The sequence below is a fragment of the Dunckerocampus dactyliophorus genome, chromosome 3 (assembly GCF_027744805.1).
Source record: "Dunckerocampus dactyliophorus isolate RoL2022-P2 chromosome 3, RoL_Ddac_1.1, whole genome shotgun sequence".
Lineage (NCBI taxonomy): Eukaryota > Metazoa > Chordata > Actinopteri > Syngnathiformes > Syngnathidae > Dunckerocampus > Dunckerocampus dactyliophorus.
The window spans coordinates 25,277,705-25,304,591 of NC_072821.1; the positions used below are offsets into that span (position 1 = coordinate 25,277,705).

At 41.0% G+C, this 26,887-nt stretch overlaps 2 protein-coding genes across 3 annotated transcripts; one reads left to right on the top strand and one right to left on the bottom strand.

The window, feature by feature from the left end:
• Positions 1-5,708: 5,708 nt before the first annotated feature.
• On the bottom strand, positions 5,709-13,803 carry LOC129179113 (solute carrier family 25 member 44-like). The gene is made up of 4 exons (XM_054771961.1): positions 13,616-13,803; positions 12,255-12,923; positions 12,024-12,151; positions 5,709-10,003 (listed from the first exon to the last, which is right to left on the bottom strand). The coding sequence occupies exons 2-4, from the start codon at positions 12,919-12,921 to the stop codon at positions 9,812-9,814; spliced, it is 987 nt and encodes a 328-aa protein (XP_054627936.1). The 5' UTR covers positions 12,922-12,923; positions 13,616-13,803; the 3' UTR covers positions 5,709-9,811.
• Positions 13,804-14,672: 869 nt separating this feature from the next.
• Positions 14,673-17,487, top strand: psma4 (proteasome 20S subunit alpha 4). Of its 2 annotated transcripts, none has more exons than XM_054770764.1 (9): positions 14,673-14,723; positions 15,149-15,173; positions 15,275-15,317; positions 15,465-15,627; positions 15,726-15,803; positions 15,897-15,985; positions 16,819-16,949; positions 17,048-17,171; positions 17,256-17,487. In XM_054770764.1, exons 2-9 carry the CDS (start codon positions 15,171-15,173, stop codon positions 17,408-17,410), a joined length of 786 nt encoding a protein of 261 aa, XP_054626739.1. In that variant the 5' UTR covers positions 14,673-14,723; positions 15,149-15,170; the 3' UTR covers positions 17,411-17,487. The 2 variants fall into 2 exon arrangements, with proteins under 2 accessions (XP_054626739.1, XP_054626738.1); XM_054770763.1 differs by having other exon boundaries at positions 14,687-14,778.
• The last annotated feature ends 9,400 nt before the right edge of the window (positions 17,488-26,887 follow it).

Genomic DNA, 26,887 nt, shown 5'->3' on the forward strand with positions numbered 1-26,887 from the left:
TATGTCTCTCCTCTTGTGTGCTTAATGATCCCAGGCAGAGAGCCAAACCCCCTCCACCTCCCCTGTATCCCAAACACACACACACACACACACACACACACTCGTACTTACACACTTCATGGTTTACTGTCATCATTGTATATATCGTTTTATGAATGACCCTCAGTTCAACATCGACTGAAAAAGTTGATATTAAACGTGCTTGATGAGATGTTTTAAGGATAATGTGTATGTGTGTCCTGTACACACACACACACACACACACCCTTGAGAATAGGAGGCTCCTCTGCTAAGCTGCAGCCACGTCACATGTGCTCCCTCCTCATCCATCTTTTTGGACAGAGCGCCTTTTCAGACAAGCTTTGATAAATAACGCGTGGAGGAGAGCAGCGAGCACTCCGTCATCCCACCAGAAAGTGTCAGCCCCTCTGTCGGCCTCATTTGCAGCAGTGAAATCATTTGTGTTGAGCAAAGACACACGTGTGGACGCGCTCAATAGGGTGGCAGTCAGAAAGGGAAGCGTCGTTTGAGTGGATGTTGGGAAAGACAAGCAAGCCGTCCGCGCGTGAGAATGTTGTTGAAAGTCTGACGAAAACAAGAAAGTAAGACGGGGTTGATGTTCATCGTATTAACATAATGAGCTGTGACCTTTGGTGGCCTTCACAGCGTTTGTGGACCATCAAGCAGAAACACATTAACTGAAAAAGACTGATTATTGATTTTTTTTTGTTGTTGTTAATAGTTTCCGCTCTCCTCTCCTCTCACTTTTACATAATGATCATCTTTCAGAAGGGAAAGTGCTTTTTTGGTGTGTCAAAAACACGAGTAACCGTTTTATTATATCTTCTCAAGGGACAATAATATGGGAATAGAGCTTGGACACTACATTGGAGTAGTCAATGTACAGCTTGGAAAGCAGTACAGTCAATGCCCGCTTTTTTTGTGGCCGTTACATTCCGGGACTACCAGCAAATGGCAATAAAACGTGAGTGCAGCATTCCCTCGTTTATCGAGGTTAAGTAGGATTTATAAATAAAACATTTTTGTAGTTAAAGCATAGAAAACCTGTTTATGACTGTCTAAATACAATTTGTACCATCATTAGAGCCCTCTAGACATGAAATAACACCCCTATAGTCACCTTTACACTACTACTACTCAATATAGTAGATATAATCCGAGAAAATAAGCCATTTAAGACATAAATAAGACTCATGCTCACGTCTGCTTCAAGAAATGTCTTCCAGACGTGTGGACAGGAAGTGACGTCGGGCGAGTACGGCCACAGTAGTAGCTTGTGTTATTATTATGATGATGATGATGATGACTATTATTATTATGATGTTATTATTGGGCCTGTTGTGAGATAAATAATTATAAAATAATAAAAGCTGTTGTTGGCGATCAAGTCGGGAGCGTGTTACTAGTGACACCTGGTGGCCAGTAGACTACAGTTCATCAACGTTTTGTATCGCCTTAAACTGTATTTGTATTTTAGTTCATTTTGATCTTTTTTATGTGTGAAAATGCTTAATTTTGGCCAAGAATACGTAACATTTGCTTATATATGCATTAGTGGGCTAATAGGCTGTCATTAACCACAAAACAGTGATCATTTATTCATTAATTCATTTTTGGAAAAACAGCGATAGAGCGACGTTTTAACCGCTATGGAGCGAAAAGCGGTTGTGATTGATGCGCCCATCAAAATGTCTACTTTTGATACACAGCTCAATGTTGACGTTCTCCGCCGACTTTGCAATAAAAGTCCCTGTTGCAATTATTAGATTAGATTCAGCTCACTTGCCGTTGTTCACTTGCAACACAATCCAGGTTTAAAGTGAGCATGAAACCAAGAAAAGTTTCAAAAAAGCTAAGAAAAATGGAAGTATTGACTTAATAAAACATTTCTGTCACTCAGCCGTCATCCACTAGGAAACATCTACAGGTATAAAATACCAGTGAAATAAAGTTGTCATTTTCCACAATCGTACTTGTGTTTTTACTCGCAGATCCAGATCGAGGAACGATAGGGACGGCTGATGGTAGAAGCACCCTCCGGTAATACCTGTGGTGTGCAGTCAGGGCTAGCAAGGCCTTTTCTGCTGGCCTAACCACCACCAGAAGCACTGACCTACATTTCAACCCTAAATTGTAGTATTTGTTAAATTATATGAATTTATTCCCAACATTATCTTCATTCGGTACTGTGGTTCTTGGCTACAATGCTTCCTGTAGTGTGTGTGTGTGTGTGTTGGATTTTTTTTTTTTGTCCAATCAGATGTCAGCTTCTCTGTGTTGCCATATCAGTGTAATCTGCCCAGGGCCTTCAGAATCAGGAGTGTTGGCCCCTGTCACATATAACATATTAGCAATGGGGTTGAAGGTTTTTTGCCAATCAGACTTCTGATTCGATTCTCAGGACTGGTCGATCAGAGCAAAACTGTTCAACAACATGAGTTACGTCTACAATGGACGCCCCTCTTGAGTCGGTGTATTTTAATGAAAAGGTTTTATATTTTCGTCATGTAATTAGATAAATATTGATTGTGAACTGCTTCAGATGATGTGGTAGTGGAGATGTTTGGAGTTGTCTGAACCTTTAATCACTGAGGCGTTGTATTGATGCTCATCACCTGTGGAAATGAGTCACTAACTCCAAATTAAGAGCAGGAATGTGAGTCAGGTGTATTGGTGAAGATGTATCTGAAGATAAGGGGACTTGTATTGGTGTTGATGGGGTGTTGGTATCTTGGCAATCTCATGGCGTTCTCTGTCGTTCTACACGAGCGACCCCGGGTCGAAATTCCACTACGGCACGTATTTATTATGATTGTTGTTTGGGTTTTTTTTTTATCTTGACTCTCACTGTGTCTGCTGAAACAAATTCTGGCTGGCCCGCTGAAGGCTTATGTACCAAATGCACCACTCGCCACTGAGTAGCACACATTCAGTCCCAAACTTTTCTTTTTCTGAGACGTAGTATCAAAACAACGGTCCCCAAAATGAGCAAGCCAAGTTTATTCATGAGCACAATTCGTACACGAGGTAATTCCAAGTGCTTTACAGAAGGGTAAAACCACTTCATGCAACTTTAAATCATTCTAAAATCATTACATAGAATTCCATAAAATCATTTCAGTAAAAAAAATAATTACTCTGACTCTGGGCCCCCCCCAGGAGATGGTTTCTGTGGTTCTAACATGTCAGATGTACTTTGGCGCAAGACTTGTACACAAGCAGAGCTGTTTTAAAGTCTATTCTCTGTGCAGAGATGTAAGCACTGGACTAATATGGTCATATTTCCTGGTTCTAGTCAGTACTCGAGCAGCAGCATTATGGATGTACTGCAGCTGTTTTACAGCTTGTTTCGAGAGCAAGGTGAGAAGGCCGTTACAGTAGTTTAGCCTTCTGGAGATAAAGGCATGGATTGGTCTCTCTGAATCGATTTTTAAATTATAAAAAAATACAGAGGAATCTGACATGGTGAATGCCGTCATCTAGCACAACGTTGCTCTTCAATGTTATTTTGCATGGCAAAAATAACAAAATTAACATGTGTTTTGGTGTCATGAGCACTTTAAGCCCGAAATACAGTGGTGTGAAAAAGTGTTTGGCCCCTTCCTGATTTTTTTTTTTTTTTTTTTTTGCATGTTTGTCACATTTAAATTTGTCAGATCAAACAAATTTAAATATTAGTCAATGACAACACAATTGAACACAAAATGCAGTTTTTAAATTAAACTTTTTATTATTAAGAGGAAAAAAAAATCCAAACCTACATGGCCCTGTGTGAAAAAGTGATTTCCCCCTCAACCTAATAACTGGTTGGGCCACCCTTAGCAGCAACAACTGCAATCAAGCATTTGCAATAACTTGCACTGAGTCTCTTACAGCGCTGTGTAGGAATTTTGGCAGAATTGTTGTAATTCAGCCACATTAGAGGGTTTTCTAGCATGAACCTCCTTTTTAAGGTCATGCCACAGCAAAATTGAGACGAGCCTTAATGTTCTTTTTGTTCAGCAGTGGTTTTTGTCTTGGAACTCTGCCATGCAGGCCCTTTTTGTCCAGCGTCTTTCTTTTGGTAGAGTCATGAACACTGGGCCTCATTCACGAAACGTTCTTACGCACAAATCTGTTCTTAAAGCCTTCTTACGAAGATGTTGGCATTCATGAAACGTGTTCTTAACTCACAGTTCTTAGATCTAAGAACAAATTCTACGAACGCTCAGGAGGACTCTTACGCACAAGCAAAGCTTGCACTTTCAATGCGCAATCGCCCTCATGATGGATTTTGCAACCTGATCCCAAAAAATGTAGTGCAAATAAAATATCCCAACAATTATTTATCATCAAAACAACTAAAATATACTCCATGGATAAATATATATTCAAATCCCAATTCATCAAAAAAAAAAGTAGCTGGCTGGACGTGCGCTGCGCAGAGAGAGAATGTAAAGGGACCATGTAGATTTATTTGCTGAAAGCCACCAATATTTGATATCCTGCTTCAGGCTTCAGGCTTCCCTCTCTGTTCTTGCAGGTGTGCAGGATCATCAGAATAACATCGCAATGAAACGTGGTGTGTCTATTGCGCACGAGCACCCCCAGATAACGACATGCGCCCCCAGCCACGTCTTGAGCCAGAGCACGGGGCTGCTGTATTAATTAGGCAGCGTCTTATCAAATGTAACCACAGAAAAAATAAATTGTCACACACAAACTATGTATTTTGACTTTATTTTTCCATCATAATTGTGTGAATATTTTGTAGAGTTTCCGAAATGGTTTGGTTTTTGATTGATGGCCCACCTCCCGTTTCCTCCCGATCCCTCCGGTGCAGTCCAATCTTTTTGTTTTTTACTCTGATTTTAAGTCAAACCATTTCTTTTTAACCTCTGCAGTGGTGCGTTTCTCCGTGGAAACGGCATTTATGTTTCCTGCAATGGTGCTCCATGCCGACTCTTTTTGGATGGCCTGATGACCGGTGGATACACGTGAAAATAAGGTGGTCTTGTGTTCGCTCACTCCTTGTAAAAGCATCTCTATTTCTGTAGAATTGAAGTTTTTCTTTCGTTTGTTGTCCAGCTGCTCCTCAGTCTTGCCCTTGCATGTTGCCATCTCCGCCTCCAGCTGCCTGTTGCGCACGGCACATTTTTTACCTTGTATGGGAAATAATAGGCGGTGACCTATGCAAATTAGGGCTCACATGCACGTGCATCGCAGTTGGCATTCATCAACCTAAGAACACCGGTGCGAACGATTATCCCTACTTAAGAACGTGTCGTGAATGCGGCGCAGTTTCCAACCCCCGCCTTCTTAAGTACACTTCTTAAGAAGACTTTTAAGAAGATGTTCGTGAATGAGGCCCACTGACCTTAACTGAAGCAAGTGAGGCTTGCAGTTTTTTGGATGTTGTTGTGGGGTCTTTTGTGACCACTTGGATGAGTCGTCACTGCACTCTTAGGGTAGTTATTGCAGTTATTGCAGTTGCAGTTATTGCTCGGCCGGCCAATCCTGGGAAGGTTCACCACTGTTTCATGTTTTCGCCATTTGCGGATAATGGCTCTCACTGTGGTTCGCTGGAGTCCCAAATCTTTAGAAATGGCAATGACAATGTATATGCGTGCGTGTGTGTACTTTTATTTATTTATTTATTTTAGCTATTTTTTTTTTTGGGGGGGGGGGGGGGGGGGGGGGGGGGGCATACAGGGGTTTGATCCGTGGGGTCAGGTGCTGGGCGATACATCTCTGCCGCCCGTGCCTCCGCCGGGTGGGTGGAGGGTGTGCCTCCTGCATCCCTTGGCGGGGCGGCCCTGTGTCGGGGGTCGGGCGGGGGTTGGCCCGGGGCGGGCCGGGCTCCGCTCCCTGGGGGTGGGGGTGGGCGGAAATTGGCGCTTCCGGCGCGGGCGGGCATCTTTCCGGCTGTGGAGGCGTCTCTGGGCCTGCCGGTTTGTGGCCCCCGGTACCCGTCTGCCTTTGTGGGGTGTGATCTCTCGCTGGTCTCAGGGGTTGGCAGTCCTCCGGCCCGCTGGCGCCCTGTCCTTGGCTGGGATTACCTCTCTTCGGCCCCTTACTGGTCTTCCCGGGGGGGGGGCTCTCTGGGCTGGCTCTTGGGGCACTGATCTTTGTGCTGCCTGCCCCTATGGGCCTGGTGGCCTTCTGGCGGCCGGGGCCCGGCCTTGCTATTTGGGGTGGGGCTCTCTGGGTGGTGGAAGGCGGCCCCTTTCCTTTCATGCACTCTCAGTGACAATCACACGCCCACACATTCCTGCACCTTTACATATATATGAAGTCTTCCTTACATACAGAGATACCTGTACATATGCACACTCACAGTACATACGTACTTCCCCACATTACTCACTGAGTTAACCAGGGTGTTATTATGTTGTTGGTTTTATTACAGCGACGGTGATATCAGCAGTATGACTATATATATATATATATGTGTGTATGTGCGGTATATATGTGTATATATATATATATATATATATGTGTGTATGTGCGGTATATATGTGTATATATATATATATATATATGTATATATATGTGTATGTATGTGTATGTATGTATATATATGTGTATATGTATATATTTTTTTTTACAATGATGTGCATTACAGTAACTTTGATTCTATTCACTATCATGGATAATCATTTCATTACTACAGTTATGTGTGACTGTTTCAATGCGGTATTATCATGGTGATCACTATCATAATTCATCATTTCATGACTGCTATTGTGTGCGACTGTTTCAATGCAGTATTGTCATTGTGATCACTGTCATAGTTCATCATTTCATGACTGCTATTATGTCTGATTGTCATTGACAGCTTTGTCATTGTGGTTGTTAATATTGATTTGTCCTTTATCCTTGTTCGTCTTTATAGTTGTCACGGACATTTATTTGCTGATGTCGTTCTGTATGTTTCTGTTGTTCTGTCACAATTGTTGTTGTTGCTGCTGTTGTCCTTGTCTCTTGTCTCTCTTTTTTTTGTTTTTGTCCCCTCTCGCCCCCCCCCCCCCCCCTGTTTCCTTTTCTCTTCTTCTCTGTCCCCTCCTGCTCCGGTCCGGTCGCTCCAAATTTGCTTTATAACAAGCATCAAGGTCGAATAAATTTTGTATGACAGGGGAAGTGTATATCACACTTCTCTCTGGCAGAGTAAATCTGTTGAGCACTTGACGGCATTTAGGTCTACAATTCTATCTGCTTTAAAGGCTGGACAGGACAGGGGTTTAAAAAAAAAAAAAAAAAAAAAAAAAGAAATGGCTTTATAACCTTTTCCAGGCTGATAGACCTCAATTAACCTCAGTTTAGTTATGTTTTAACGGGGGGGAATCACTTCTTCACACAGGGCCATGTAGGTTTGGATTTTTCTCCCTTAATAATAAAAGGTTTCATTTAAAAACTGACTTTTGTGTTCAGTTGTGTTGTCACATTGAAATTTGTTGGATGATCTGAAACATTTAAGTGTGACAAACATGCAGAAATCAGGAAGGGAGCAAACACTTTTTCACACCACTGTATTCCTCACACACTTATTAAACACATTTAAAGTATCAAATGTATTGCTACTCACCAGTAACGATAATTGAAGATCGATGGCTGTCGAAGCCAATCAAATGTGTGCATGTCAGCACTACTAGCAAGATGTGTTTAAGCACTGCCCAAGAAAGTGCTAAATCTCAATGCCTGATGAAAAAAGATGAGCAGTGAAGCATAAAACAGAAACAAAAAATGTAATAATTGTGGGCTTTCAAACGGTGGTACGTGTATGCTGCACAATTTACCTGTATTGTCGTGTGTTTAGAAATTATTACCGACTTATGGTGAATAAGATGTTTTGTGCACAAAAAAAACAAGGCTCTTTTATTTTTGGAGAAAATTAAATATGGGTCAATAATGAGTGAATTTGCAGGGATGTGAATGCTTTAACACGTCCAAGTTACGGCTATACTGCATGAGCACAATTGTTATCTAGCATTGCTTTCATTCTCTTGGGGACGGAATTTACCAGAGCTCCAGTGGTTGTTACTGGAATTCTCTCCCACTCCTCCATGACGACATCACTGGTGGACTAGTGGAAATTTGGATGTTAGAATTCCCTCAATGTACTAAAACCTTTTAGGCTTAGGACACAAAGAATTGCGGTTCCTCCCTGGGACTCCTACTAGCGTAAACATGTATTGTGTAATAATAAACAACATAGAAACATAAATCCAAAAGCCATTCGCCACAAAATGGTGTTCCAGCTTGATGATCAGTAACACAGCTTACAGTATTAACTTCTGAGATCAGCGGCTCAGTAAAGAAAAAAACAACAACTTGGGACTCATTTTGGGTCCCACCCTTTTGGAACAGCTACCTCTGACTTTTGAGCAAGCAACCAAGTGATGCATGGATGTGTTAACCCAATAACCCGGCCTTGACGACAACCACAAATATGTTAACATTCATTTTCTGTCAGTTTTGACTTCCATCAAAAGGTTATTGTGCTGCTAAACGTGAGAATACTGTATATGCATGACTAATAACACCTTCATGATGCAGCAAACAGATCTTAACACGATGTTTTATTGACTAGTTGAACCAAGACATGGAGTCACGTGACATGACACATGATACAAACGGCTGAGTTTTGACAGGATTAGACATAACGGGTTCAGAAGTTGCACAGAGTTTTCTCTTCAGTGAGCAGCAAATATGTACAAATAAAGTATTTGCATCGGAGATGACATCTAACCTTTGCTTCATTTGCATTTTTCCTATAAATAGTTTCATTATGAAATCCCCCAACTCATTTTCACCAAGTTAAACATTTAAATATACAGAAATTGTGGCATTTTGACATGATTCCAAAAAGGAATGTTTTTCCACACCATTCACTATGTTGTTACATTATATCAGTGCATTTCCTAATGAAAATCCCTACATCACCGTAAGTCTTGCCAGGTTATATAGGTTTTATATGCTGCTCATTAAGAAGAATTTGTTTCACCTTAAAATTGCCACCTTGTCAAAAATACTTTGAAAAAACTGTACAGAAGCAGCACAGTCACACCAATAAGATGTACTTACTCAGGGTGACATCGTTATAAATGTCTATATATTAATTCTACAGCTTGAAGAAACACCAACACCCAATAAATTAATCTTAATATCTTTTAAGACATCATTCAAAACAAATGATACAGTTTGTGCTTGAAAGGGTAAAAAATGTGACAAAACTGCCCTCAAACAATTACACACAAGGCATTGGAAGCCACTGACTGTTGCCACCCCACAACACACACACACACTCAGTGAGCTGTGTGACACTCGTACTGTGTTATGTTTGCTTATGTGCATGGAATTTGCCATTTGGCCATGTGTTATGAGAACACACACATACATGTAGCTAAAAAACATTTGTTTTTAATGATTTCACTTGATGAAGGCAAAATTTAAAAAGGCCAAAACAGTAGTCATAGTAGTAGTAGTTGGACTCCTAACCTAACCAGAACCAGTTCAAGTTCTGACGTTGGCCCACAATGTTGGATGTATTGATGATGTACAGCAGAAGACACCGATCTTCATTTGCAAAAAAAAATCAGTCTCATATTCGTGCATTTTGGTCTACTCTTTAAAAAAACATGAGGTACTCTTGTTTTTGTGTCCTTTACGGACCTTCTCCAGTAGTGGTCACGCGTGTGTGTTCCATTACAAGAAATAACAGTGTCAGTGTTAATCAGTGCATGTCCACTGTTTGACCCGAACGCAGTGACTTGGTTCTGACATGGCACACGCTCCACGTGACAAGCATCTTCTACCAGTGTCTGGAGTCCACCAGCTCCGGCCGCAAACTCACTTTTTTCAGGGTCTCGTAGCCGACCACCATGACGATGGCGGTGGGAGTGGATGAAATGATGCGTGCCGACAGTCCTTTGGTCAATCCCCAGAAGCCCTCCTCCTTGATCAGCTGTCTGAATGTGTCGATGATGGAAGTGCGACCTTCAACCTGGAAAAGAAAAACACGCTATTGCTGAGTTTGCAAATGTATCAAATTCTATGGTGAATGTGTCTAATACACCCCTGGACAAAATGACAAGTATTTTTATATGTACAGTGTTCCCTTGCTATAACGTGGTTCACTTTACGCGGCCTCGCTATAACACACATTTTTTTTGTGTGCAATTTTTGTTGCATGCTTCTTTTTTTCAGGCTATGAATGCATTGTGGCTAGCAGTGTGGCTCTTTAGTGCTGTATGTTTGCAAGTTTTCTCCCCGACTAAACTCACAATGTCGACTAAATGCTCTGCAACGACAAAGGCACCTGCAGTTGCACCTAAAAGCCAGAGGAAGATGCTCAAAAAGTTGGAATTCTGGACATGCTGAAGGAAGGTAGAACTTACGCAGCTGTAGGGCGCCATTACGGAATAAATGAATCTTCCGTTCGTACCATAAAGAAGGAGGAAAATAACATCAGGACGACAGCAGCAACACATTTTAACAAGGATGCAAAAAGGGCTTTAACTGTCCGCAACAAGCCCACGGAAAGGATGCGGATGCCGGGGCAGAGGCATACGTGAACAATTTAAAGCCGTCACCGAGGAAGGGGGATATAAGCCTGAACAACTTTTTAATATGGATGAGACCGGGCTTATTTTGGAAACACTACATCGCTGACTCAGCCCACGGACCAAGGCTTGATCCCCGCTTTCAAGGCCCTCTATATGCGCAACATATATATTTTCACATGAAAAGTGTATAAAGTGTGTGGTGATGGGTTTTACATCCTTAAAACATATATAATAAACCAAAAAACATATCTTGTAAATGAAAAACATCTACTGTAAACAAAAAAACATAATAAACAAAAAAACATAACCTGTAAATGAAAAAACATGCACTGTAAACAAAAAAAATATACCGTAAAGCACCGTGTATAAACTGCACCCGTGTATCAACCGCACCCCCATTTTCAGGCTCACGGCGGGGGAAAAAAATATTTAGTTCATAAATGCTTGCCAACTCTTTCATCTCAAATCAACATGCGTAAAGGTACTAAGCAATTTCAAAAAGAAGAATAAAGAAGAAATCTGAACTTCAGCATCTAAATCTTTAATATTATGGCTAAGCACAGATTAATAATAATAATAATAATAATAATAATAATAATAATAATAATAATAAATCAAAATAAAGAAATTTGCAATTTTCAGAGATGTTTTGATATCTTATCTTTCACTGCTTCTCTTTTTCTCTATTATTTTATTGCATTGCTTCAGTGTGAATTTGAATAAACTCCAACGTTGTATTTTACATTGGAAGCTTAGGTTAGCTTCAGTGTATATAGAGATCGTTTCACTGTATGAAAATACAGACAGCCGTCAGATAAGTTAGTTGCATACACAAGCATTTTCAGCAACTGTACAGCAGAGGGCGCTAAAGTCAAAGCAACTGTCTGACCCACAGACGGCTATTCTAAAATGGACTTCTTGTCAATTTCTGCGTCTGGTCACAGACCTGTCATCGTGTATAAACAGCACCCCAATTTTTTGCTTCTTACCGGTGGAAAAAAAGTGCGGTTTATACACGGTGCTTTATGGTACATAATAAAAAAAAACAGAGTTTGAATGTGCACCATGAACTGTTGTTGTTACTGTTCTATTCATATATGTGTGTGTATGTGTGTATGTGTGTGTGTGTATATATATATATATATATATATATATATATACATTTTTTTTTTTTTTTATTTTATAATTTTTTTTGGAGTGAGGCGAGCCGGTGTATGTGCGCTGGTACCTCCAGCCGGGTCTTGGGGACTGAGTTCCTGGCTGGAGTTTGCAGGTTGTGTGCCTGGAGGGCAGCAAGCCACACGGGCATGTTCAGTGCCTGTTGGCCACTCTCCCGGGAGATGAGAGCACTGATGTAATAATTTTTTTCGAATATTCTCGTGATCGACTGGCAAAGTCCCAAAGGTAGACTGGTGGCTTGCAATCGACTGGTTGGTGACCCCTGATGTAGACGCTTACCTGTACCCTGGCTCTGACAACATCCATAGGGTTAGTGACGGTGGAGGCAGTGGCAGCTGCAAGTGGACCGGCCATGGCTTGGAGGACAAGATGAGGACAGGCAGAGGGAGCCAGATTTGACAGCTGCTCTGTGAAACACGTATAGGAAGAAGACACAGAATCAAGGTTTGAACAGAGATTTCCAACTACACTATACCAAACATGTTCTTGAAGGTGGGAATTTGCTCTTACCTGCATAAAAATGGTAGAAAGGCCACCAGACAGCGCTGTTTGGGATGTAGGTAAGTAAAGAAGCAACGGCTCCCCTGTAGAAGCCTGGTAAACCATCAGCAGCAAATATTTGGGCCACAATGCTCCTGGTTTGGCCAAACACTCTTTTTGGCTTTACGGTGTCCGATTGAGAATGGGGGCGAAAGCGGCTGAGGTGCTCCCCTTGTCCCTGCATCATCAGCTGCTGTGACACCACATCTATGGGCACCGTGATGCTCTGAGCCACCAAGGACGCCGCGCCGCCCGCCACCAGCGACTTGACTGTGTTGTCATCAGAATAGTTGGACACATACTTTCTCACCAGCTCATAGGTGGTGATGTAAGCCTGGCCAGAGATGATGGTGAAGGTGTTGACCATGAAACCACGGTACAGGCCCCGAACACCCTCCGCCCGCAGGATCTTGAAGAAGGCGTCAAAGGTGCCACTGTAAAGAGACTTGCCCCTCTGCACCTGAAGCCGAGTCCGGATTAAGGTGGCCGGGTAGACTGTGGCCCTGATACTCAGGGTAATGAACACCCCAAAAGAATAGAACTTCCTTTTGTCCAAGTCCTCCCACTCAATGATCTGGATGTTCCTCTTTTGCTGCACGGGGCCATTCGTAGGAGCGTCCTCATTAGAATGACTCATGACTGACAACAAAAGAAACATTGTTTTGTTTTAGCGTGCCAGCTCAAAATAACCCAATTGACAATGCGGCACTCCACATCTCGAATGACCAATTCCATATGATGCAAATGTGTACTTTTATCTACAGTCACCAGACAAAAAAGTAATTGAAATATAACATGTACACAACAATCAAGCACTGTAGGTGCACACATTATACAGTCCTATCAGATTATCATTATTTTGGCCTACAGCATTGGACATAATATGAAATTATAATTTCATTATCTGCTCATTATCTGTTTGGTTGAATTGCTGACACAGAGGTTCAAAGGCCATGTTTTTTCCAGATGACCATATTGGAATTTTCTTTTTTTTTTTTTTTTTAAGTCAGTGTTACCAGAGAGACTAAACAAAGGAAATCAGTGTTTTGATTGTGTTTGTAGACGTTAATGTTGTGGTTAAACCAGCAGCTTTGTCATTAGCCCTCCCGGCAGCACCGTTCTAAGGACTAGGCGTGTGAAGCCACAATAAAGCTACAAATTCAGTCGTGTGACAGTCGTCATCATCGCTTTTACACTCATTAAATATGCAGCCAAATGTTGAAGCTGTCACTTGCTGCATCATTGACACCAATCTATACTGATCACAATCTAGGTACACACTGTTAGCATAGCATTCAATCAGCGTTAAATCCCGCCTTAAAATCACTTACCTCTTTGTACAGATGTTTACGTCCTAAACTATTTTAAGGAACATGTTGACAAGTGTTCGAATGTGGAGTTCGTCGTGCAGCAGTTAAAAGCATAAAGCTTCGGTTGAGCTTTTCGAATTTCGACCTCCGATCTCATCTCAACTTCCAGCTTCCATTCCAAACACAGGGGCCGGCCTGACGTAACAACCAATGAGGAGGCTTGTTATTCTTCTTCGTGTTTCTTTTTACTGCTGCATGGTAAACGTAGCAGTGGGCCCTAGCGCCACCTCTAGTAACTCACCGAGAGTAAACATATTTTATTCATACAGCCTAGTTTCCCAAAGTGGGGTACCCCCAGGGGTACGCCAATTGTAATAGTGGGTACGTGAATAAAAATGAAAAACATTTAGCGCCTCACACTCACAATAACGAGTACGTCTGAACGTGAAATGTGAAAATACACATGTTTGACCTGGAATTACTATTAAATGAATTAACTGATTAATTATGTTAAATATTTAAAGTTAATTAATATTTTTTAAGTTTTATGTTTTTTAAGTGTGCGGGACTAGGGAGTACAAGGCTTCAGGTCAAATGTCTGAAGGTGTACGCAACTGTTAAAAGTTTCGGAACCACTGATATACAGTATAAACATGTGAATGTGTTAAATAAAATCCATCCATCCATTTTCTATACCACTTGTCCTCACTAGGGTTGCGGGGTGTTAAATAAAATAAATACATAAATGTTTTCATTCTTTTTAAATGCTTGTTGAAACAATAAGTAAAACTACAAATGCATAGAACCACGAATCAATAAACAGGGAAATGTAATTATTATATTGTAATTGTATAACACAATAACACTGAATTTCCCTCCTTTGTGTTCGACTTATTTGTTCTTTTTTGTAGTATTTTATATTACATGTACTTATTCAGTTGTTAACCTAAACTGTCTCACCCATTTCCAATAAATCCACATTACGAAAAATTGTTCTTATGGACATTTTTTGACAAAGGACAATAAAACATGTTATGTCCTCCTACGGACAGGTGGCGCTGTTTGGGACATAGTTTCACTGAAACTGCATTTCGGACCGGTGCGCATGAGGAAGCGTCAAATAGAAAGTGTAAGACTGGTCATCTTCGTTGGATAATACAACAAAGTGCTGTTTTTAATCGAAGGTAGTACAACCAACTGTCACCAGCCGCTATTGATATATCCCACTGCGTTTTTAGAATGTAGAGTTTTACTCTTTTTTTGTAGTATTTCATTATGAACTGGCAAGCTAGCTAGCTAGCTTAGATAGTGCAGATTCATTCTGTTGAACAGCAACTGGCTAGTTAGCTGTCACGCTGAGAATAGTCACTAATTGCTCCATATAAGTGTGTTGCAATAAATGTTATGTATAAATGTACTATATGGGAAGTCATTCACTTTAAATTATAAACCGCATTCCAGCTGTATCATAACGAGTGGTAATGTTGGATGCTAGGAACGCAAAAAGTGCTGCTTTTTTTTTTTACTAACATAACATCTCTCTGTTATTTACAGGATAGTTCCTTGGTCACGAATAATGGTATGTTACAATGTTATGTGTTCATTAACTTTACTCATTTGTTTGTGTGTGTGTGTGTGTGCTGTTTGTTGACTAATTGCTGTTCCTGCTTGTTTATTTAGTCTCGCAGATATGATTCCCGGACAACCATATTTTCTCCTGAAGGCAAGTGTTACTTTTTTTGTAATCGGCGAATAATTACTTTTAGTAGAATTGTGTTTCATATGTTCTCGTTCTGCATTAAATACCTACATGTCTTTAGTTGGGATATTGAGTCTACAACACTTTTAAATATCTGCATACCCTTCACAGGCCGCTTGTATCAGGTGGAGTACGCCATGGAAGCCATTGGCCATGCCGGAACATGTCTTGGGATTCTGGCAAACGATGGAGTGCTGTTAGCCGCAGAGAGACGCAACATCCACAAACTGTTGGATGAAGTATTTTTCTCTGAGAAGATCTACAAACTGAATGAGTGAGTGCGCTGAGCTACAGTATCTACGTCATGTGTCGCAAGGTCACGACAAAGAGATAATTGATACACCATGTTGTGCTCTTCTGTGTGATTTTCAGAGACATGGCTTGCAGCGTTGCAGGCATCACATCAGATGCTAATGTACTGACGAATGAACTGCGGCTAATTGCACAGAGGTACGTTGTATAATTCAACAAACAAAATTCTTTGAATACTGAAAATAAATGAGAAGTTTGAAATACAGTCTAAATCTTTTTTTTTTTTGTCAGATATTTATTGCAGTACCAGGAGCCAATCCCTTGTGAGCAGTTGGTGACGGCACTGTGTGACATCAAGCAGGCCTACACCCAGTTTGGAGGTAGGAAGCTTGGTCAGATCCCCTCCCGTGTTGCTTCATGAAGCTGAAATAGTCCACCTTGTCTGATATCACACAGTTTGTCTACCGTGTTTCACATGCATATGGCACAGCCACAAGACACAGTTGGAATTATGATGAATTGCAGGAGTATTTGTGAATTAAGCATTCACGGGCCCGCATATTTGCAGGTCTTCGGTCCAAAAAAATGTGTTTTGTGTGATATTTGCATTTTTTGTCTCCCTGAAAATGGGGCGTTTTTCCGCAGAAAACACATCTCATTCACCCTATTGGTAATTTATAAGTACTTGCTAATCCAGATAAAAAAGCCCACAATTTGTACATGTTTGTCTTCACTATGCTTCATATGTCGGATTTCGGTGATGAGGAACATAGTTCCGGTTAGTTGGTGGGGCCACTTAAGTGAAGAGTTTGGCTTCTCAAAAGAGAATGCTCGTTCAAAAGAGTAATACATTTGCATCACAAAAACCCCTCCTGGAAAAAATTCGACCTCACAATCGCTCTGCGCTATGTTCTCTCCCGTCGTATCACTGCACGTCTATTGTTTATGTGTTCCATAGCGGATGAAGACCGTGTTTACATCGCCGCGTGTACATAAACATTGTGGAACACATACACAACAATGGATGTGCATTGATACGACAAGCTTGACTTAAGCATTTTATGGACCAAAATTAAGTTTTTCATTCATTTATGGCAGTGTGTTTATAACCACAGGATGTTCAAAACTGAGGAGCACCTGCATTCACATAGAAGATGTTGAATGAATGGCTAATAATTAGGATTTTTTTCACCTGTATGGATTTCCCTCGTAGGCAAGAGGCCGTTTGGTGTGTCTCTCTTGTACATGGGCTGGGACAAGCACTATGGCTTCCAGTTGTACCAGAGTGACCCCAGTGGAAACTATGGAGGCTGGAAGGCAACATGCATCGGCAACAACAGTGCAGTAAGCTCTACTGAATCAAATATGTTTTTCAGCACCATCCGACTACAACAGTCGCATTCCACCTGTACAGTATGTGTTGTGTTTTTCTTTCCCCTCAGGCCGCAGTGTCCATGTTGAAGCAGGACTACAAAGAAGGAGAGATGACTCTGTCCTCGGCTTTGGCTTTAGCCGTCAAAGTTCTCAACAAAACAATGGATGTCAGCAAGCTTTCTGCAGAGAAAGGTGAGCTCAAAGCACTGCTGGCAAGCACGTTACATGACAAGTCAGCTGCATACCAGTGGTTTGAACGTGTCGCTGTCGTTTCAGTGGAGATTGCCACCCTCACACGGGAGGACGGCAAAACAAAAATCAAGGTGCTGAAACAGAAAGAGGTGGAAGAGCTCATCAAGCGACACGAGGCTGAGGAGGCCAAAGCCGAGAAAGACAAAAAGGAGAAGGAGCAGAAAGAAAAGGATAAATGAGTACAGTTATGACACTTCTTTATGTCCCATAACCCTGTATTGTTTTGTCTTTTACATTAAAAGTATGGAAACTTGTACTTGTGCTTCGGTTTCTAATCACTTCTGCTTTTAAAATATAAGGAATTCCCCTAATTAATGTGTATGAGATAATACTTTCTCATATGGACAAAACAAATACATTTGTTCAGTAGAAGGCATTTAAGATCTGCATGCCAAGTAACTTAACAGCCAGCAGGTGACTTGGAACTGGTAAGTTGGACAAAGAAAAAAGGCATGGAAAGAACATCTATTATTTGTCATTGATGTAACGTCTTCTCCCCAACACGAGATGGCGATAGTGTTCAATAGTTGTGCTTTTTAGAGCAGCATCACTGACTAAGTATGTGACGGTTTTCAAAACATTTTGCCACTTTTTCACTGTAGTACTTTGAAAAATCCCTGTATCATTTAAAAACTAAAAGAGTAGTTACAAACCGCATAAATAATTTCCTCTGCCTCTATTGACTATCATCTATAACTATAGCCATAATGTTAGCCATAATCTACCCTTCGTAGAGGTGCAAAGATCGTAAATTGTGAATAATAATCTGAATATTTTGGTTACGAAACTGTGTGATATTATAAAACGGTTATAACTATGTCAGTGCTCTAGCCAAAAATTATGTCCTAAATCATCTTGTTATGTCAAAACTTCAGAAGGTTTTTGTAATAATCATGGAATAAAACGTTTTAACAACTAATGAATCCATTATTAGGATCCGATTAAAGTGAGGGAATAAAGTAGCTGTTGATCCAGGTATCAATCGCAGTCGATATCAAGGGCAGTATCCAAATCGGATCGAGGAAATGTATCCATCCATGCATTTTCTGTGCCGCTTATCCTCACTAGGACTGCGGCGGGGGTATGCTGGAGTCTATCCCAACTGACTTCGGGAGAGAGGCGGGCTACACACTGGACTGGTCGCCAGCCAATCGCAGGACACATATAGACAACCTTTCACACTCTCATACTTATGGACCAATTTAGAGTTGCCAGTTAACCTAACACGCATGTTTTTGGAATGTGGGAGGAAGCCCACGCACACATGGGGAGAACATGCAAACTCCACACAGAGATGTCTAACGGAGATATCTAACCCAGCTCTTCCAGATCTCCTGACTGTGTGGCCAACATGCTAACATGCTATGTGTATTTTTGTTGTGTTGTTGATATTATTATATTTGCCATTAATAAGTTCTAGGACACAGGAGGACTTCAGTGAGAGTAGTTTTTGCTTTTGTTTACTTATTTTGCACTATTAACTTTATTTTGCTCAAACAATTGTACGTAATAAAAGGCAATAATTGGAGAGTTTGTTGATATTTTTACAATGTTTGAATTGTTGTATTAGATATTTAAAAAGGCACGGTGGTCTAGTGGTTAGCATGTTGGCCAACACAGTAACAGTCTGGAGATCAGGAAGACCTGTGTTCGATTCTCCCTTGGGCATCTCTATGTGGCGTTTGCATGTTCTCCCCGTGCGTGTGTGGGTTTTCTCCGGCTACTCCGGTTTCCTCCCACATTCCAAAAACATGCATGTTAGGTTAATTGGAAACTCTAAATTGTCCATAGGTATGAATGGTTGAGTATGAGTGTGAACGAAGCACTCGCACACGCCGCACGCAACACATGCACACACTCATAGCACTTTATTTATTTATTTATTTATTTATTTGTATTATTTACTTGTATTAATGTCTCTTCTGTTGTTGTTGCTTAATTTATTGGTATATATGTTTATGTGTTTATGTTTCTTATGTTCTTATTCTCATTTGTTTTCTTTCTTTTCTTGGGAGAATGAACAGAATAAGATTTTCATTGCATGGTATAACTGCTGTTGTACTATGCACATGACAATAAAACTCTCTTGATTCTTGATATTCTTGAATGGTTGTTTGTCTATATGTGCCCTGCGATTGGCTGGCGACCAGTCCAGGGTGTACCCCGCCTGTCGCCCAAAGTCAGCTGGGATAGGCTCCAGCATGCTCCCGCGACCCTGAAGAGGAGAAGCGGTATAGAAAATGAATGGGGGATGGATGGATATTTTAAAATGTTCACAAATAAATTTGTTGATCCAAATATTTTCTATTAGCGTAAAATCTGTGTCCTGTTTTATTCCGATTATCATCATGATCAACAAATTAAAGACAAAATCCTTCAATGATCCTGCAAAACTTAAAGTAAAAAAGAAGTATTGGCAATATGTACTGTATCTACTGTATTTACCTGATATCGGATCGATATAAAAAATTATAGTATCGCCCACCCGTTGCTGGATGTGTACCCAGCTTTGTAATCTGCAACAGACATGACATCATCGAAACCAGCAGGCCATCTCTTGGCTGTGACGAGAGATTGTTGTTTGATGGTTGGGATTGGTGACGTAAGAAGAGCGGTAGCGTTTGCCAGGTAGACACGGTCATGCTGTAAATAACCACCTGACATACCTCCGAAGAGATGAGAAGCTTTTGCACGGAGCAACAGTCCGAATTCATGTACAGGCCCGAGGCAGTGAGGTCATGGTGTTCACATGAGCTTGAGTGGGAGGATCTTGGCATCTGCTCGGACATGGACCACCCCGTCCTTTTCCAGACCAGACTGATTGAGCACAAATTTAAAACTCTTATACCGACGCTCACTCGTAGTGTGCTCTTGAACACAACACTTCCTGCTGAAGATCTGTCACCAGGCCCCTTGTTGTCTCCTCTATCAACGTGTTGTTCTTGTATATGTTGGTGCAGAGGTCGTGATGAAGCAGTCAGATGTATTGTAAACACAGAGCCCCAGAAAAGCGTTGGAATGTGTCGGCGGTGGGAGCTGGAGAGAGAGGTCAGCCCAAGGCCAAGACAGGTGGTATACATCAGAATCAAGCCTGACATCTCTGCATTAACTTATCCAAACAAGCCGTGTGTTGTCTCACTGGCACAAGGGGTGGGGGGATAGAAACCAAAGAGATGGGGGAGGATCTGGACAGGCAGGAACGAGTGGGAGTGTCCCCAAAATGCAAAGCAATCATCTTGCCATCTCCTCCTTAGTCTCAGAGGAGACAGACACTTTGGACTAAACATGAGCCTTCCCGCCATTTTAAATCTCTCCAATCTTGATTGTGTCTTACATAATGCAGACTGGAACAACACAATCATTTATGAAGTTAAAGCTTTCCAAAAGGATGTTTTTTTTCATACATCTCATAACTGCTTCAATCAATTACTGTGTCCACCATACTGTATTAATAAGCAGATATTATACAAAAGCTGTATTCTGCCTTTACAAATTCATTAATGCTATTATTCTTATTCGTTATACTGTTCATTATTACATTATTATCTAATAAGGTATCATCTATCATCTTGTCTTGTCTTTATTAGTGTTTATTATGTACAGTCATGGAAAAAGTTCTTAGGCCACCTTTGTTTCTTGGGTTTGTTGATCCATTTTAATGCCTGGTACAACTAAAGGTACATTAATAAATATAATGATGATAACAAATATAGTTCATAAGAGTTTCATTTAAGAGCTGATATCTGATAGCAAAAAATCAAATATCCGGCGCGTATCTGTTACAATGTTTCAGTCAACTTTTACTGCTTTATTTATGTGTTTTTTCATTGTTGTCATTTATTTATTATTTATTTATGGTTGTACTGAATATACACAAACTAACTATTACCCTTACTGTTACACTTTTGTGTTCTTTTCTTTTACTACAAAAAAAATGGTATCCAGTACATGTTAAACACCGGAAGTAAACAAACGTAGTCATTACTGAGACATGGAGGAAGGGTAGGATTAAATAAACTCTGCTTCTTTCTACTCCTTTTCAGACATGTTGAATTTTCAAAAGAAACCAGAAATAAAAAAAAAAAACAGAACAATTACGATTATTTATTGCTTATTTTGCTTGTACTTGAATAATACTAACCAATAATAACCACTGGGCACTGTGCCAGAGAATGGGTGAAGGTACAAGTGACAAATGGTGCGAGCACAGGACCGAGAAAGTAGTTGCCAATGCACCTTACGTCCTCATATAGGACATGACCATCCCTACAGATTGTACCCTCTCTGCAAACCGACCAGACATTGTGCTCCATGACGAGAACAGCGAAATGTGCTACTTGCTCGATGTGTCCATCTCAGATAACAATAACATCTTGAAAAAAGAGGTGGCGTAAATGAGGTTTTTTTGTGTTGTTGTTCACTGGAAAGGACGTACGTACATGGCGAGAGGTCTGCTGTTGATACTAATTTTGAACTATTTTAGTGTTTTCCTGACTACGCTTCGAGAAAACAAGATTGCTGACGCCCTCAACTTGAACTCGGACAGGAGAGAGCTGCAGATTCTTTGAAATAAACGAGTTACAAGTGCTGACAGTTGCTAGCAAGCCAAGCTAGTGCTGAAGTTCAAAGCGATTGCCGAGCAACAATGACCAATAAAAAGCAGTTCTGGAAATCCAAAATCAGAAACAAGGCCATTCTGGCTGACGGATGAGGATTTCACATTAAATGGCGCCTCGAAGAATGTAAATCTGGGTTCAACATCATTTTTACTGGAACAGTCCTCCAGAAGATGTGTGACTATCTTCACCTTTGGCAATCTTCAAATCCAGGCTTGATTTTTGAATGATTTGATATTTTATGGAATGATTTTATGAAGTGATTTTTACCCTTCTTTCTGTAAAACACACCTTGTGTACAAATTGTGCTCTCGTAATAAACTTGCCTGGCCTTGCCTTGAGATGAAATCGCTAGGAGGAATCTGTAGCACGAATAAGGATAGATCTAAGTGCTAACACAGTGCTCACACAGATTGGAAATGTACAATTGCAGAACATCAGCCTCAAGAAGAGATTCTCAGAGATCCATGACAAAGTCGTAAACTTTTAGGAGGAAAATATAGCACTGTGCAAGGATACCAAGGCACTACGAGATGATATCAAGGTACTACAAGATGATAACTGCTCTTAAGGAGGTTTAAAAACCCTATGGAGGAAAACAGAGCACTTCACAATGATATGAAGGTAGTACAGAATGATATAACTGTACTCGTGGATGATAATGCTGCCTTGCGTGCCACTGTTGAGGAAGACAAAAAAACAAAGGAAAATATCACTGAATAAATGAAAAACACAATTGATGAGATGGATCAGAATGCACGAATGAATGATGTGATCCTCACAGGGCTCCAAATTACACCCAGCTCAAATGACAGGACAGTCCAGAACAGAGGAGAACCAGATGAAATGGCTGTTGCTTCAGCAAAGCAAGAAATTGCCAATTTCCTACAAAGAAAGGAGGTGGATGTAGATATCGACACCATCGATACTTGTATGGCACTGTATGGCAGAAACAACACCACATCAGTAATCATCGTTAAGTTCAGTCATCTTTTATGCCGCTTATCCTCACTAGGGTATGCTGGAGCCTATCCGAGCTGACTTTGGGCGAAAGGTGGGGCACACCCTGGACTGGTCGCCAGTCAATCGCAGGGCACATATAGACAAACAACCATTCAATCGTTAAGTTCACCAATGGTGAACTTTGCATTGCTAAAACAGGGAAAGAAGCTGAAAGGTACAAACGTCTACACGAATGAGCATCTGACAAAACGCAAAGCTGACATCGCCAAGAAAGCACGAGACTTGAGGAAGCAGGGAAAGATACAAAGTACTTGGATCACCAACGGCAAAATCTGCGTCAAGCAAAACGGAGGACCGGTAGAGGCAAGAGTGCTTGTTGTCAAACATATCAACAATTTGGATAAATATTAAAGATCATATTACCATGACAACAAGGAAAATGGACAATACAACCCACAAAGAAAGAACCATGCAGTTCGAAGGATTGCATTCAATAACATTTGACATTTGACATCACTACCACATAGCATGGGCCTGCTTCAAGAAGTACTGGAATTAGGAAGCCATGTGTCTACATTCAGTGCAACACAAAAGATGGAAGGATGGGAAGACCTGGAAGTGGAAACCTTTAGCTATCCAGACCAAAAATGATTGGATTGGAGAATGTTATAGATCAGGGGTCGCCAACCCGTCGATCGGTTGATCTTTGATACTAGTTGATCTTTGGGAGTTTGCCGGTCGATCGCGGGAACATATGAAAAAAATGTATGATCACATCCGTGCCCTCACCTCCCGGAGAGCGACCAACAGTCACGCATTTTGTCCACTGAACACGCCTGTACGCCTCACCGCTATCTAGGCAGCAACCCGCAACCCCAGCAAGGAGCCCGGTCTCCTAAACCCGGCCGGAGGTACACGAGGACACCGGCTCGCCTCGTACACCGACTCGCCCCCCTGGTCTAGTTGAGCGAGAGAAGGAGGGACTGACAGAGCTGATCTTGCGCAGGTTCACGCCCGAGACCGGGAATCTTGGTCTCAAAAAGGTTGGTGACCACTGGTACAGATCAACAGACAACAACAAGTGAAAAGGAAAAAACAACATCATGTAAACAGTGAATTAGTGCATGCTGAATACAGGAAGTGAACGAATATATTAGCAATTGATGTGAAACAGAGAGGGGGGGGTAGGATCAAATAAGATTTGGTTCTTCCTCCTCGTTTTCGGACATGTTTAATTGTAAGCTGTAACATGAAGCATTTCAATGTAACCTGTTTGCATGTTCAAAATAATTTAAACCATAACCATAATCGAGATCTTGATGAAGAAGTCAAACGCATGTGGAACACAAAAACTGAAATGATGCCAACTGTAGTTGGAGCTTTAGGAACCATGAACAAAGGATTCCAACAGCAACCGGACAAACTCCCATGCAAGGTCAGTGCCAAAGAAATACAGAAGATTGTGCTTCTATGGAACGCTCACACACTTCAACGAGTACTTGGCTGAACACCTGCCCGAGCTTAAAACCGAGGGACCTGGCTGGCCCCTGATGAATGACCCGGCAAGCATAGGGGAAGAAATGCTGAGGAAATTAATAATAAGAATAGAAATAAATAAATGCTGAATAATCACTGGCTCTTGACTTGAAATTGGCTGGGTTTTTTTCTCTGGCGTTGCACAGCTGGTCGTGTGACTGACTCAGGGACATGCATCCGTGGAACATTTCTAAGGTCAACAAGCAAACTTGACCTCTAAACCACTCTCAAAGTCAGTGGTCCACTTGCACATTTACAATGTTCCAAACCAGGAAGTGCACCTTGTTTACATCATGCAGCCATTAATGTGCAAAGAAAAACTGCAACCAGTAAGGAGCTGTCAGTAACACATATTTATTACTACTTGTGTTTATTTAAACCCAGTCGAGCCTAACCAAGAGGATGTGGCCACTTTATTTATTTTTTAACTTGGATTTTCATCTGACAAAGATACATTCTTTCCGTCGTCTTTTTATTTAAATCCACTGAATCCACTAAACAGTGAGTAAGTCCTGACCTTACAGGGTAAAAAGGAATTTGAACATCTTACAGATACCTCCAAGAGATCACAGAGTGTCTGCTCAGCACTTCACCATACATGGAGCTGAGTTTGAGTACTAAACAGTAACTAAAGCTGAGCTCATACGGTCTGTTGTGTAAAGTCAATGGCGCTTTTGTGTCTGCCGAGCTGAATATTAGCTTAATTATTATTATTATTTTCTTCAATATTGCTTTGTTTACATAGTGTAATAGCATGTGCTTGTTGTTACTTTAGCTATTCATTCTCTGTGGTTTTATAACACAATCATATCATAATATTGTACTATTGTAAGATGAAGTGATTTGTGACAAACACCTCATATATGGTTTTTGTTTATTGCTTATCAACTGTGGTTAGCTTAGTGAGCTGATGCTATTCATTTTACTAGTAAGACCTCCTGCCGCTGTCAGCCTCCTTCATCACAGCCTCTGCTGCACCTCCCAACACATGTACTGTACACTATTTGGAAGACATTTTAATGCAGGCAAGTTATGTTACTATTCCTTGTTGTTGCTTTAACACATTTCAGTAATACAGTCAAGCGCAAGCATAAAGAAAAACAAAACCTAAGGCATTTCTGTGATTTTTTTTCATTGCCATACTTAATCATAGCCACTTATTTAATGGTTGTTTGTCTATATGTGTCCTATGTGTACCCCGCTTCTCGCCCAAAGTCAGCTGGGATAGGCTCCCAACACTCTATGACCCTAATGAGGACAAACCATAAAGACAATTGATGGATGAGTAACAGCTTTTTGGCCGTTTGTAATGAGGAGATTACAGCGATGACCCCAAATGACATACATCATGGCTGGCTTTTCCTCTATATGGAAGGACGGCAGTGACAAGCACCTTCCAGCTCAGGCACGTCCCCACCCCTTCAGGATGAAGCGAGCACTGCAAGTGCCTCCTGTTTGACGTTTCTGTGTATTTCATTGTCCGATTATCAAAAATAATGATATCCACAATTCCATAGAAAGTCATGGTGTATCATAAATGACTAGAAAAAGACTGTCCTATCTCGTCTAGTCTGTCTGGTGTGTGTCCCACCTAGTCTTTGAGAGCCCTGTATTTGATCAGGAAATGTGCAAATTCAACAGGTTTTTCTTCAAAAAATGTTGAAACAATTGGAATCATACAGAAAATGCATTCAGAATTTAGTTTAATGGAGAAATATTCCTATATTTTTAATGTTATTCATTTATGTATTTATTTTTTCATTTTATAGTATGTCACCTGTCACATCACAAACCAACAGGACCTGATCAACCCACATGCCCAACTTACTCGCGGTGCAACCAAAAGTAACACAGCAAGTAACACACACTGGTGCAGGTATGGAATAGACACCCACACTAACACACAAAATAGTACTATTTTATAGAAATGTCTAACCCGCAAGGCATGCTGGGAACTTCCCCAAGGAAGTTAGACATTAAATGCTAAATGGTCTTTCACTTGTATAGCGCTTTTGTACCTCCAAGGGACTCAAAGCACTTTGACACTGCTAGCACATTTACCTACCGTTGACGCAACATCAGGAGCAACTGGGGATTTAGGATCTTGCCCAAGGACACGAGGATGGAGGATCCAACCCGCAACCTTCAGTTTGGGATACGACCACTCTGCCACATGAGCCATGCCGCTTAATTAATATAAAATAGTCTTGTTTTGCACGTATATTTGTGTGCAACATCTATTTCGATACCGCCATTTTCCGTGTAGTACAGTTGCATTGTGTGTTCCACATGTGTTACTTGTTGGTTGCACCATGAGTGAGGGAGGTATTGGTTTGTGTGCGAGTGTCTACATTTCTTTGGGTGTCTCAAATACTGTATTTCAATTACTGTGTTTTTCGCCATTTGGCAGGTGGTCCCGGACAGTAACCCCTACGAAAAGTTATGTTTTGTTAAGGCAGAGTAACAAAAATTCCTTACTGTTTCTTTAACACATTTCAGTAATACGAACAAGTGCAAGGAGAAAAAAGACAACACCTGAAA